The sequence below is a fragment of the Otolemur garnettii genome, unplaced genomic scaffold, assembly GCF_000181295.1.
Source record: "Otolemur garnettii isolate 467f Iridium unplaced genomic scaffold, OtoGar3 scaffold00152, whole genome shotgun sequence".
In the NCBI taxonomy this organism is placed as follows: domain Eukaryota; kingdom Metazoa; phylum Chordata; class Mammalia; order Primates; family Galagidae; genus Otolemur; species Otolemur garnettii.
In genome coordinates, this window is record NW_003852547.1 from 287217 (window position 1) to 301634 (window position 14418).

The window sequence follows — 14418 nt, forward strand, 5'->3', positions numbered from 1 at the left end:
GAGACTCTGTCTCAAAAAAAAAAAAAGCCACAAAAGCAAAAAAATGTGGCTTGGTGTCTGTAGTACAGTGGTTATGGCTCCAGTCACATGCACAGAGGCTGGCTGGTTCGAACCCAGCCCAGGCCAGCTAAACAACAATGACAATTGCAACAAAAAAAAAATAGCTGGGCATTGAGATGGGCGCCTGTAGTCCTAGCTACTTGGGAGGCTGAGGCAAGAGAATCATTTAAGCCCAAGAGTTGGAGGTTTCTGTGAGCTGTGACACTATGGCACTCTACCCAGGGTGACATAGTGAGATTCTGTCTCGAAAACAAAAAAAAATATGTTGAATGAATAAAAGTGCTGCCCTGCCCCTGAGATCTCTGGCTAGTTCCCACCCTTTGCCTCTCACTCTCACTCTTGGGTTCTCCTGTTGCTCTCCCCATCAGGGGGGATTATTATTCCTATTTTATAGATGGGGAAATTGAGGCTCTGAGAAGGTCAGTAACTAGTCCAAAACAGGAGGGCAGTGGGGCAGAGGTGACCACTTTACAGGCCTTACAGAGACACTGAGGTCCAGCCCAGCTCTCCCGGAAAGCCCCAGAGTACCTGGTATTTGTTCGTGGAATTAAAGGGGATCTCGGCCACTTTCTTGTTGCGTTCACGCATCAGCTTCACAGAGCCCGAGGACAACTCAATGCACTTGAGCAGGGCCGACTCAGAGGCATCGCCGGCCACATCTCTCTGGGGAGAGAAGGGGCCATCAGAGCAGGTACAGCAGAGGGGTAGACACAGACAGAAGGATGCTGGCAGCTGGACCCACCTTGAGCACAGGGATGTTGTCCTGGCCACCCTTGAAGACAGCACGATTGCATAGTCCAGCGATGTGGGACAGGGCCACCCAGGTGTGCGAGCTCTTGTCAAATGAGGTCCCTGAAGGAGGCGTGTGTGAGGGCTGCGGGCTCCCTAGGGTCAGGTCCCCACAATGTCCACCCTGGGTCCCCGCTCACCTGACTGATCCTCAGTGGTGTCAGCCTCATGAATCTGGTTATCGAACCACATGTGGGCAACCGTCATGCGGTTCTGGGTGAGGGTTCCTGTCTTGTCTGAGCAGATAGTGGATGTGGAGCCCAGGGTCTCTACTGCCTCCAGGTTCTTCACCAGGCAGTTCTTCCGAGCCATGCGCTTGGCAGTCAGCGTCAGACACACCTGAAGGATGAATGTTGCAAGTGCAGGTGAGTTACAAGTAGAAGCCCGGCGGTAGAGTTGGCTGAGCCCTGTGAGTGGCCACAAACCAATTGCTCAGCCTAAAGAGAATGTGGGGGGTGCTGGGAAGTATGAGGGAGCACCCAACTATGCCACTCCCTGGTCAGATATATTCTAGAATATTCATAGCGGCAATATTTATAATAATCCAAAACTGAAAACAGCCCAGATGTCCACTGGCAGCAAAAAGGATAAATTGTGGAATAAAACATGGACTACTATACCTCAATGAAAAAAATAAATCCCTGCTGCCTGCCTGGATGAAGCTTAAAAATGTAATGTTTAGTAAAAAAGAGCCAGAAATTCAGAGTTCATACTGAATTATTCCATTAATGTGAAGATCAAAAGCAGGCAAAGTTAATCTACGCTGTTAGAAGCCAGGTTAGAAGTTACCTTTGGGTTGGGGGGTAGGAGTTGAATGAGGTTTAGAAGGACTTCTGGGAGACACAATCTGGGTGCAGTGGGTAAGGGTGAGTTCAGTTTGCCCAGAATCATCAGACTATTTTGTGCGTGCAATGCTGGCCAATGAACAGCCTCTTGGTATAGGCTAGCTGTGAACAGGCTAATACGGAAAATTTTGCACAACACATTAAGTCAAAGAATCAAGGAGCATAATGGTCTCTCTAGGATGGTTCCTTCTATGTATCTTGAAAGCAACATTAATTAATATGCCCACAGCTCTCAGGGGGACAGCACAAGACCATACTTCTGGGGTGGGGCTGGTGGCTGGGCAGCAAGAGAGAAAATGCTATTTTATTTTTTAACTTGACATAGTCCTCAGATGTTTTACTGTGAATGAGTGTTTTTATTTTTGTTGTTGTTTGTTTTTTTTAGAGACACAGTCTCATACTGCTTTGCAGTGGCCAGATCACAGCTCACTATAACCTCATGTAATCTCAACCTCTTGAGCTTGACCTTCCACCTCAGCCTCCCAAGTGGCGGAGATGAGAGAGGTGTACCACCAGCCCAGCTAACTCTTTATTTATTTACTTAAGAGGGAGTCTCACTGTTACCCAGGCTAGAGTGCCATGGCATCAGCCTACCTCAGCAACCACAAACTCCTGGGCTCAAGCTATCTTCCCACCTCAGCACACAGACACACAAAGATAAGACAGACTCAGATATACAGACTCTCCCAACCCTGGGGTCAGATACACAAGTATAGACTCCTTTTGACACAAATCTCCCTTTCCAGATTCCACCAAACTCAAGGGTGGGCTGGTAGTCAGAGGCTCTGGGTGGCCTGTGACCCCATCTCTCCCCCTGTGTCTCCCGAGTAGCTGGGACTATAGGCCCCTGCCACAACACCCAACTAATTTTTCTATATTTAGTACAGATAGGGTCTCACTTTTGCTTAGGTTGGTCTCTAACTCCTGAGCTCAAAGGATCCTCCTGCCTTGGCCTCTCAGAGTGCTAGGATTATAGGCCTGAGCCACCACACCAAGCCCCAGCTAATTTATTAATTTTTTGTAGAGATGGAGTTGCTATGCTATGCTACCCAGGTTGGTCTCGAACTCCTGGCCTCAAGCAATCCTCCTGTCTTGGCCTTCCAAAATGCTGGGATTACAGGCCTAAGCCAACGTCCTCACTGAGTGTGTTTCTTAATTTTATAAGTTAACTTAAAAAGTGATAGGACTGTTAGCTCTTTATGTCTTGCAGTGTTCCTTAAGGTTTTGTTTGTATCTGTTTATTTGCTTAGTTAATGAGGCCCTCTGAGTTCTGGGTCCCTCCTTATTCAGGACCTAGGCAGCTCAGCCCTCAGTGCACAAATTGTCCTTATCAAGGACATTGCAGTCCAGATCCCCAGACCCTCATCCCTCAGACCTAGGGGTCTGGCCCTTACGGTGACAGTAGCTAGAAGGCCCTCAGGGACATTGGCCACGATGATGCCGATGAGGAAGATGACAGCCTCGAGCCAGGTATATCCAAGAATGAGGGAGAGGATGAAGAAGGAGACACCCAGAAAGACGGCCACACCAGTGATGAGCTGTATGAAGTGCTCAATCTCGATGGCAATGGGTGTCTTGCCCACCTCCAGCCCTGATGCCAGGGTGGCAATGCGGCCCATAACAGTGCGGTCACCTGTGGCCACCACCACGCCCCGAGCCGTGCCTGTGGATCAGAAGAGTTAGGTGAGACAAGGTAGAGTCAGGGAAGTTCTGAGGGGCCTGACACCTTGAGGCACAGACCTCTGTCTGCCCCACCTGAATGTCCCCTCCATGCCCTGCCTCACCTTCCACACAGTTCGTGGAAAAGAAGGTAATGTTCCGAGTCTCTAGGGGGTTGTCGTGTGTGCAGTCAGGAGAGCGGGTCTGTGGCTCAGATTCACCAGTCAAGGAGGAGTTGTCTACCTGGGGGTGGGTAAAACAGACAGAGGGTTCAGCCCAGGGTCTAGGATCAAAGGGCATTTGTCCAGGAGGCATTGGGGCTGAAGACTGTCTTTGAAGGTGACAGCTAAAAGCCTGCATGCCCAGGTGAGTGAGTGGTATCTGGGAGAGAAGATGCTGAGATCTTGAAGGTAGGGAAGATACAGGGCTGCTTGCCAAGGTCTAAGGTATCTGAGGGTCTCAAAGGTGTGAGGTCTGGGCCCCAGACTCCTGACTCCTGGGTGATGAAGGGCGGGGACCTAGACCTTTGTGTCTGAGGGTGGTAGGGCTGACACTTGGAACCCTGGGTCTGAAGGAGGAGGGGCTGGGGTCCTTGACCCTTAGACTGCCCAAGGGAAGACAGAGCTGGGACCCAGATCCAGACCCACCTTGCAGCCGTGGGCTGAGATGATACGAAGGTCAGCTGGGACTCGGTCTCCACCCTTGATCTCCACTAGGTCCCCAACCACAACCTCCTCAGCATTCACCTGCATCTTCTCACCTTCCCGGATCACCAGGGCTTGCTAGGAATAGGATGGAGAAGAGTCACTTCCCAGCCTCCCTCTACCTGGGTGTCACTTGGCTTGGCCCTCCCTACCTGCTCACCCCTATCTGCCCTTCCTGGGCAGCACTCACCTGTGGCACCATGTTTTTGAAGGACTCCATGATCTTGGAGCTCTTGGCCTCCTGGTAGTAGGAGAAGCAGCCAGTGATGATCACAACAGCTGCCAGCACAATGCCAAGATACAGCTGAGGAGGAGACATAGAGAGAGAGGTGGGATCACAGGCCGCTCAGAGCTGCTGACTACCAGTGCACCCTTGAATTTGGTGGAATCTCAGAAGGGAGCTTTGTGTCATCAGGAGTCTGTACTTGTGTATCTGACCCCAGGGTTGGAAGGATCTGTGTGTCTGAGTCTGTCTTGTCTGTGTGTGTTGAAGTTTTCTTTGTGTGTCTGTGTGCCTGTGTTTCAGTCCCTTTTTCTACACATAGGTGTGTTTGAGTCTTGGGGTCTATAGATCTCTCTATTTTGTGTGTGTGTGTGTGTGTTTCTTTCTGTGTGTAGGTTTGTGTGTCTGTCTAACTATGTGCCTGGCTTTAGATGTATCACACTGTGTTTAACTCTCTATATGTGGATCTCTGTCTCTGTCCCTCTCTGTCCCTGACTCTACTGGTCAGCTTATGTCCCAGACCCTGGGGATATCTGTTTGTCTGTCTGTCTGACTGCTTAGGTTTTAATTTCTGAGAATTCTGCCTGTCTCTGCTTGCTTTTCGTGTCCCTGTTACCAGGTTATGCCCGCATCTCTGTGTGTGTTTGTCACACATGAATTTCTGTGTCTGCCTATGTCAGTCTGTGTCTGTGGGTCTGAATGAGGTAGATGTGTTTGAATCTGCCGTCACAAGGGTGACGGTCTGGGTTGGCTCTCGATGTGTGGATGCCCACACATGTGAGGATCTCTGTGTAGTAAGTGTGTGGGTCTGTGTTTGTGGGTATAGGATCTGCTAGGACCATGTCCCACACATGTCCCCTCAGTGGGTGGACAGGCCCTGATGTCCTAGTAGGTGGGTGAGCCTGGGTCTCTATGTGAACACACTTACTCTTTGAGTAACTGCCCACCTGATGGTGTCTGTTTGGTACATGACCACTTTACAGAGTCTGTTCCCAGGGGCACCGAGGTCACATAGGCTTGGGACAGAGCTCCAGATCACACATCCTACTGTGTGACCTTGGACATGTTACTTGGCCTTTCTTGGCCTTTCCTCTTATCTTTTCTGATTCATCCACTGAATGTTTGTGAAAGTTGAATGAGAAAAAGGAGAATGGACTTTGAAAAGTCTAAATGAATAGGGAGAAGTAGAGGCTAGTGTGTTCCTAACCATGAAGGGCAAGCGCACTCACGTTGTCGCCAGAGGGATCATCTTCAGTGCCCGCCTGGATGCCATAGGCCAGGAAGCAGAGGATAGCCCCAATCCACAGCAGGATAGAGAAGCCCCCAAAGAGCTGACGACAGAATTTGACCCACTCTGGGGTGGTAGGCGGAGGTGTGAGTGCATTAGGTCCATCTCGAGCCAGGATCTCCTGGGCTTTGCTGTGGGTCAGACCCTGGGGGACAAAGTACTCATAAAGAACCCTCCCTGAGCAGCCCTTGCGTCCCAAGCCCTCAACAGCACCCCCAAGCACCAGGAAGACTACTCTCAGTCCCTCCTCCCTCAGACCCAGGGTTTAGTTAGGCTCAGCCCTTTCTCCCTTAGAGCTGGGGATCCAGCCCCATCCCCTCCTCCCTCAAGCCCAAGAGTCCCAACCCCAGCCCCTCCTTCCTCAGACCCAGGGGTCTAGCTCCAGCCCTTCCTCCCTCAGACACAGAAGTGTGAGACCCAGCCCTTGCCCCAGCCAGTCCCACCTGCACGCAGTCTGTGTTGTATTTCCGGCAGACTTCTTCCACTGACATCTTGTGCTCTGTCTGAGGAACAGGAGTTTGGGGGATGTGGGTGAGTGCCTAGGGCAACCAGAGCCTGGGGGCTCGCTGGGAGGGTGTTGGGGCACTCAGCAGGGCTTACCATAGCAACCTCCTTCTTGAGGTCATCTAGGTCCCGGCGCTCCTTGGCCTTGTTCTTCTTGGGCGAGCCCTTGTCATCTTTCTTGTCCTGCGAGGTGGCGACACGATAGCTGTCAGAGCGACCAGACTGCGGGCGAGAAGGGGTTCCAGGGGGACACCGGCCCTCCGTGCCCTGGCTCTCCTCCTGGTCCCTTGATGTCTCTGTCTTTCTCTTTCTATTCCTTCTTGGGTCTTTCTGTCTCTCCAGATATTTTTTTCTGTTTCATCTCTCCTTTTCCTTTGATCTCTCTCCACGCTGTTTCTTTCCCTAGATGTCTCTCTCTTCACTTTATGTTGTCTCTCTGTCATTCTCCATCTCTTTTCCCTGTTTTTGGGTCACTCTGCATATCTCTCATATCTTTCTGATCTCTGGCTCTTTCTGTCTGTCTGTCCCATGGATGTCTCTCTTCTTCTCGCTGCCTCTCCCCAGGCCCGGCTGAGCTTCTGTCTCCGGGTTCTTATTGCCCTGACGCTGTGTCTGCTGGCTTCTTAGATCATCTCTAAGTATTTTCTGCCTCTTTCTCCATCTTTTGCACACACTCTCTCTGTCCTTATGTCTCTACCTTCATTTCTCAAGCTGTCTCCTTCTCTGGGACACTTGGTGTATGTGTCTGTCTCGCTTCCTGTTTTAACCTGCTTGTCTCCCTGTCTGTCTTTCTCTGGGGATCTTTCTTTCTTTCTCACTATTTCTGGGACTCCTATCTCTGTCCCTAGCTCTACCTAGGATATTTCTACTGCTATATCTCTCCCTCTCTCTCTGAGATCTATCTCTGTCTCTCTTTCTGTTTGTCTCTCTCTGGAATCTCCTTTCGATATTTATTTCTCTTACTGTCTCTCTCTGGGATATCCCTGTCTCTGTTTCTCTCTCACTATCTTTCTCTGGGATCTCCTCTCTATTTGTGTTTCTCTCTCTCTCTCCATGTCTCACTCTGATATCTCCTCCCTCTCTTACTGTCCAGAGATATCTCTGTCTCTGTGCCTCCATCTACCTCGGACGAGTCTTTCCCTCTTTCTTCCTCACTGTCTCTCTCAGGGATCTGTTCTCTGTCTCTCTCTCATTCTCACTGTCTTACTCTGGGACCTCTCCTCTATCTCTGCCTATGTCTCTCTCTCTCAATGTCTCACTCTGGTATCTCCTTTCTATCTCTCTCTCTCTTACTATATCTCTCTGGGACATCTCTGTCTCCTACTATCTCTCTCTGGGATATCCCTGTGTCTGTCTCTCTATCTCTGTCTCTCCCTCTCCCCCTCACCGTCTCTCTCTGGGCTATTCCTCCCTATGTCTGTCTATCTGTCTCTTTATCTTACTGTCCATCTCTAGAGTCTCCTCTATCTCTGTCTGTGTCTCTCTTACTTTCTATCCCTGGAATTTCCTTTTAGTCTCTCTGGGAATCTCCTCTGTGGGTCCATGGGTGCTCCTGAGTGTGGTGTGGATAAGGTTAGGTCCCTGGGGGCCAGGCAGGAGCAAGATGGATTTGGGGTGAAGAGAGCAAGAGGCAGGAGCCCCAGGCCTGGCTTGACCTGAGTGTGGTGTGATGGGACTGACTGAAGTTCCAGTCTGGGGTCCTGGGCAGATGGGGAGGGCTGTGTCCGAGGCTGGCAGGAAGGGTGGAGCAAGGCCCTTGCAGAGGGCCGCTGACAGATCCTATGGGCCCAGGGCCAAGCTGGGATCCGCAGCTCAGCTCGGCTCAGCGCTAATCTCCTCGTGACCTTGTAGAGGGCCTGAGCTGCCTGCTGTCTGCCTCCAGACCTGGATGCTGAGTCTGGGGGGGTGTGGGGAGGGGCTTCAGCCTGGAGATATGGGAGCCTCAAAGAGGGGCATAGGGAGTGGAGGGAGGCTTGGCCCAGGGCCAGCCCTGCAGCAACACTGCGTCTCAGACATGGAGGCACAGAGGCTAGGGGACAGGGAAGCAGGCCACTCTTCCACACAACTCCAGTGCTAGGGGTGGTCTCAGCACAGATGGGGTAGACTGTGGGTAGGGAGATATGAAGCAATAAATTCATGGGGTCAAGAAATGTTCAGGGAAGCAAGAGAGGAGAGCACTGGAAGTCTGGCAGGAGTGGGGGAGAACTACCCCTGAAAACTTAGGGAAGGCTTGGGAGCTGATACTTGGGTCCCTGTGGAAGCTTGGGGTGGGGCCCAGATGCTTGGATTCTGAGAGAGGAGGGGCTGAGTCCTGGACCCCTGAGTCTGAGGGAGGAGGAGCTGGGGCACCCAGGTCCCTGGCATGCAAGTCATGGCTTCTGCTTGCCCTTGCAATGACCAGACTCTCTTGAGGGCGGGCTTCCATCTGTTGGAGTGGGCAGCTGAGGCTTTCCCAGTCAAGGCAGGAGGCCCAGATGGGTGCACTGCAGGTGGGAGCACCTCCGAGGGTGGGGGACACGGCTGTCTCGCTGTAGCCCGCCTCTGCAGCTCCTCGCCATTTTCATGCTGTCCGCCTCTCCTTTATGCTGGCACTAGCTCATGCAGCTTTGGCACCTTGCTCCACCCCCATGGGTACCTGAGGTGGACATCTCTGAGTATCTCTCCCCTGATCTCCCCTTTTACCCTCTGAATCCTCTTCCTGTCATTCAGGCTGACTTTGACTGTCTGGATAGGATATGGCTGTCCTTGTGTCTCTCATCTCAGCCTCAATTTCTCATTTTGTTTCTCTCAATGTCTCTTGACATTAGTCTCACTCATGTCTCATCTCTCTTTATGTCTCCATGTCTTTCTGCTTGTCTCTGTCTCTTTCTTTGTCTCTGTCTATGTCTCTGGTCCATCTCTTTCAGAGTGTCTTTCCCTCTCTCTGCTCATTTCTCTCTGTCTTCCCATGTCTCTGTCTCTCCATCTCTCCCTCCATCTCTAAGCCATCTTTGCTTCTCCCCCATCCCTGCTTCTTTTCCTAAGACCCCCTCCCCTTCCTTCTCTAGGGCACTGAGCCTCTGTCCTCTTCCCCAATCTGTCCACAGCTTCCCTCCCTCCATATTCCACTTACCTTAAAGCCATCATTGACTACCCCCTCCTCCCTTCTCTCCCCTAGTCCTCCCCCAACTCAATTCTCTCCCCTCAGCCACCCCACCCCCTAGATCTGCAGCCCCATCCCCCACCTCCATCTCTAGGCCAATCAGCCTTTATCCGCCATCTTTCTCCCCATCCCTCCTATTCCCTCACCATCAGCTTCTCCCATCCCCACCCTGCCTCCTCATCCCACTTACTCCAACCCACCCACCTCCTCCCCTGACCTCCCTCCCCACATCCCAACCCCAGACACACAGGGAGGAATCCAGGGCTGCATCAGGGGTCAGGTGGTCAGCCATGGAAGGAGGCGGCATCTGCTGGAGAGACTCACAGACAGACAAGGACACACGGACGTGGAGGCAAGGACATAGCCAGGCATGCATGCTCCCCTCATCACACATTTGCACACATACACCCTCAGCCATGCGCTCAGTCTCCCCACCACTGCTCTCCTGTTCCTCCCCCTCCTTCCAGCCTCCCATGTCTGCTCCCTAGATTAGGGGCTGCACACATACATCACAGCCCCAAGTCCCAGCGCACTGCAGAGCCCCCCCCCACCCGCCCCGATCCAGGTCTGGAAGGAGAAAGAGAGGTCATCTGGTGTCCATCTCACAGTTTGAACCTATCCTCACCCAGCCAGCAAAGCTGGGGGGTGCTTCACCAACCTCAGATGCACAAACACACGTTCTCAGACACACCCAGACACGATTGCAGACTTTCAGACACCACCGAGGTCACACAATTGCTGCTAGGGCCTCACAGAACCAGGAGCTGATACGCACACAGGCAGATGCACACATGCAACAGCACAAGGTCAGACAGAGACGCCAAGGAACTGTGCATGCCCCCGCGGACCCTGGCACACAAAGCCATGCCAACATGCACCACAGACCCCCGCCGACCCCTGAGGCCCTGTGCTGCGCTCACATCAGCCATACAAGCGCAAGGACCGGCAGATTTAGTCAGCTCACGGGGTCCTGAAGACCCGGCCCTGAACTCAGGGGTCCGGACACCCTGTCCCCTGCTCACACCCAATGTCACTGGACCCACAATGTCACATCCATGCAGTGCCCCGCCGGCCCAAGCACTTACCCCCATCTTGGCGGCTCGGTGGGGAGAGGGGCAGGCTGGCGGACGGCCGCCTCAAGGAGGGCTCAGGCTCAGGCGCGGGCTCGGGCTGGGGGCCTCTGCAGCGCCCGCGCCTCTGTGGGTGCGCAAGTCCGTCCGTCAGTCGGTCTCGCGGCACAGAGGCTGCGGCTGCCGGTGCCGCCGCCTCCTCATATGCCCGCGCCCGCGGAGGGGGCGGGGGGGCCGGCGCCAGCCAATCAGAGGTGCCACCGCTCTGACAGACGGCCCGTGCCCCCGCCCCCGGTACTGCAGCTGTCCTCCCCTAGTCTCCGCAAAGTGGCGGCGCGGCTGAGAAGGGGGAGCTCTGCGGGGTGGGGGGTGGGGTGGTAATTCCCTTGGACCCACGCAAAGGGAGATCTGGAGACCCCCTCGATGTGGGTGGAGCGTCGAAGGAGGGGGAGCTGAGGGAAAGAGCTCAGAAATCCCCTCCCGTGTGGGGGTGAAACACCAGGGAGAGGGGTGCTCTGAGGGGCGGTGACACAGAGTCGGGGGAAAGTCCGGTGAACCACTGCAATAAAGCAAGGGCCTCATAGGAGAACCCTGTTTTGCAGTGAGGCAGGGGCTTCCCTGCAGAAATGTGGGGTGCTGTCCAGGGGAAGGGCCCTTCAGGAGGGGAAAATGGAGGGGGACACAAGAAAGCAAGGAAGACCCCCAAACTGAGGAGGGGCACTGGGGCAAGAAGCTCTGAGAATCGCTCACTGTGTGCCCCATCCCCCACTGTGGTTGAGCTGTCCAATGAGACATGACAGAGCCAGAGGACTGCCCTGGGAGGCCCAGAAAATGCCCAGCATCCCAGTTACACACAACATTCACACAGGTAGCCCGGATGTTGGGAACACACACACACACACACACACACACACCCCACCACAAGTCACACTCAGATTCCTTCACACACAAGCTTGTACCCATCACACACAACCAGAGTATGAAATACACAGAGCACACACCTTGCACACCCATCACACACACAGCAGAATCACAATCACAGACATAAAGTGCCACGTAGACGAACACACACCCCAGAACATTGTATGTCAGACACACATCTACCTCACCTAACCTTGCACTGTCTTACATAGAGACCCATACTGTGCAGCCCATGAAACAACAAACACCTCCTCTCAGCACTGTCAGGTTTTAACCTTCAGACACACCATGTAAGCCTCTGTGGACACTATGGCACTCTTACAATCCATACACATCATCATACACACTACTCCCCAGTGTGCCTGGGCATGAGCAAAGGCCCACAATGCAAAACTGCCAAATCCTCTATAACTGTGAATGACAGACAAAAAGGTGTGCACACTCACAGCTCAATAATTCACAGACATGTCACATGACACCATCCCACACACCTCCCACACATACACACATCACGTATTGCAGCACTATTGCAGACACCTTTTTTGCACCTTCAAGCACACCCCAATGCCCTCACTCACACACCCCCATCACAGTATGTGTATGCACACACAGATGCCCAGCCAGCGCCCACACACCGCACCTATCAACCAACCCTCTGGGGCCTGAGGAGTCCTGGTCTCCCACACTCACCCTGATACCACTTTGCTCCATGAGGAACACCCCAAGACACCACCCCCCGAGAATTGTAGAAGGGAGAGAGAGCCCAACATTGTAGTTTTCTCAGAATATGGGTCTCCTCCCCACAGATGGGAGTTGAAGTATGGGGGACACAAGCGAGGGATAAGGTGTGAGTTTGATGCATGGGGGTGGGGAGGGGTGAAGGTTAAGGATCTGGGCAGGGAAATGTGTGAATGACTGAAGGCCAGAGTGAGAGACACAGAGACAGAGACACAGCGAGATGGGCATAGACAGGGCCAGAGACAGAATAGGAGGTGCAAAGGATTCTTCCAGCACCCAGTCCCAATCCTGTACTCTGACCCATCCCCAGCCCTCCCTCAGTCCCGTGTTGCCATGGTAACAAGGAGGCTGACTCTGCAGCAAGGGAGGCTGGGCCTGCAGACTAGGCTGTTGCCATAGAGATTGGGAAAGGGGGAGGAGCCACATCTTTCACCCCCAGTGCATTGCCCCAGATGCCCCTTCCCCAGTTTTACCCCATTTCTGGGGGAGAGAGAGCTTGTCAACATGTCATCCCTTCCTTCTCTTGACACCTTGGCTTGAAAGTAGGGGCCTGGACCAGAGAGGATAAGCCTGGGGAGACAGAGAAGACTGGGGAGGTGGGGGAGGTCTGGATTCCAGGAGCTTCTAGGCTCTTTCTCCTCCTGCTCTCCAGCTGGGCTGGGGGAGGCCTCGGGCCTCCCCCATCCTACCTTAGACACAGGCTCATGTCCCTCCTCATGCACTCCCTTCTCAGACACAAGCCTGGTGAGACTGATGACTGTGCATCGTGCTCCCAGCGAGGCTCTGCAGAAGAGGGGGGTGAGGAGGGAAGACTCAGGAAGGTCACAGGGATGGAGGGGGACAGGGGAGCTCAGCATGGGAGATAAGAGGAGAAACAGACACACAGTCCAGAACCAGAGACAGCCTGATACAGACAGACAGACTGAAAAAGACAGAGATATTGGCAAAGACAAAGATGAGAAAACAGAAGGAGACAGAGCAACAGAAATACTCAGTGAAGGTGACAGAGAGACACAGGGACTTAGAGAGCCAGGCAGAGACAGGTTTGGAAAACTAAGGAGACTCAGAGATAAAGATTAGAGAGAGAGAGAGACTGAGCAGAAAGTTGTTGGGGGAGGGAAAGAGACATCAAAGGGTGGAACAGAGAAAGTGAAAAATCTGAAATGGCTGCAATCATATTCTTGTCACCTCGACAGGCAGAGTCCAGCCCAAAGGCAGAGACATTGACAGAGTCTGTGAAAGAGATGTGGAGATAACAGAGACATTGAGACTAGAGGTAAGCTTGTGCTGGTCCTCACAATGGTCCTTAAAGGGTGCACAGGCAGCAAGTGTCCAAGACACAGAAGGGGCCTGGTGGAGACTGGGGAGACTGTGTGAAATGCCCAGCATTGGGGGTACGGTGTGCTGGGATGGTCTCTTGGCTCCTTGCATGTGGTCTGCCTGTTGAGGACTGCGGAAGTCAGGGCCCTTGTGGGGAGACCAGGGCTAGGACCTGCGGACGGCGGGGTGCTGAACGGACAGCTCCTGGGCTCAGGCTGGCGGTGGGGCGGCCCACCCTCTCCCTCTCTCTCAGATCCTGTCCGGCTTTGCTCACCACTCGATCTCTCCAGACTCCATTTATGGCTTGAAGTTTTTTATGGCTTCCTGTCTCTCACCCCAACTCCCCGTGTCTCTTTCTCTCCCTGTTTCACCTCTGCCGCAGCCCTCTACTCCTTCTTTCACCTAATCATATCATCACTACCCCTGTCTCATCCCCCCTTTGCCCCCAACTCTTTCCCCATCCCTCTCCTCACTCCTCCATTTCTCCTCTTTCTACTTGGCCTCATTTTGGCTCTCACTGTGTGACCTTCACTCGTCCTTTCTCAACTGCAGTTTCCACAGAAACCTCCAGCAGGGCGAGGAAGGGCAGGGACAGAAGGCATACCCACCCTTCTCACTGCAGCCAGCAGCCCTCGAGACTCTCCCGCTCCGGGCCCCACCCCCCACTCTACTGGGATTCCTCACTTCCTCTCTTGGGGCCTGGGGAAGTACATTTTCAGCAGAACTCAGGGTCACAGTCACAGAGTTCAAGATGGCCTCATGGATGTACACACATTATGACAAAGTTATGGAGTCAACCTGGCCCAGGCACACATTTGCCACCGTGGGGGCCACCCCAGGCACCCACCCTGAACAGCTCCCTGGCCCTCCCCACCCCCATCTGGTTTCTCTGTCTTTGTGTTTTGTTTCTGGTGTCTCTGCCTCTCCAGATCCCTGAATTTCTCTCCATCTGTCCCAGGGTCTCTGCTGCAGCCTTCCTCTGTCCTGAGAGGTTAATGGACAGCATACAGCTGCTGGGACCTGGGCTGACCTGCTGGCTGTGGGCAAGGCCCAGGGTGGAGAGTGTGAAGTGACCATTGAGCCTGTAGTTTTCAGCAGTTGCCCCCGGGGCCCAAGCCTCCAATGTCCTCATATCCTGGGAAATAATACCAATCC

The 14418-nt window shown here is 53.4% G+C and overlaps 1 protein-coding gene across 4 annotated transcripts in view; it reads right to left on the reverse strand.

The window, feature by feature from the left end:
• Positions 1–10504, reverse strand: part of ATP1A3 (ATPase Na+/K+ transporting subunit alpha 3) — a 22224-nt gene extending 11720 nt beyond the window's left edge. The window contains exons 1-11 of one of the 4 annotated variants that reach the window (XM_003799461.1): positions 10300–10504; positions 6169–6255; positions 6012–6071; positions 5510–5713; positions 4248–4361; positions 3997–4135; positions 3479–3592; positions 3089–3357; positions 990–1188; positions 803–912; positions 589–723 (exon numbers count right to left, since the gene is read on the reverse strand). In XM_003799461.1, coding sequence (XP_003799509.1) covers positions 589–723; positions 803–912; positions 990–1188; positions 3089–3357; positions 3479–3592; positions 3997–4135; positions 4248–4361; positions 5510–5713; positions 6012–6071; positions 6169–6255; positions 10300–10305 — 1437 coding nt within the window. In that variant the 5' untranslated portion in view covers positions 10306–10504. Of the gene's footprint in view, positions 1–588; positions 724–802; positions 913–989; positions 1189–3088; positions 3358–3478; positions 3597–3996; positions 4136–4247; positions 4362–5509; positions 5714–6011; positions 6072–6168; positions 6295–9649; positions 9724–10299 lie in introns of those variants that run through there. The other 3 variants (XM_003799462.1, XM_023518936.1, XM_023518937.1) reach the window with 3 other exon arrangements.
• Positions 10505–14418: the final 3914 nt, after the last annotated feature.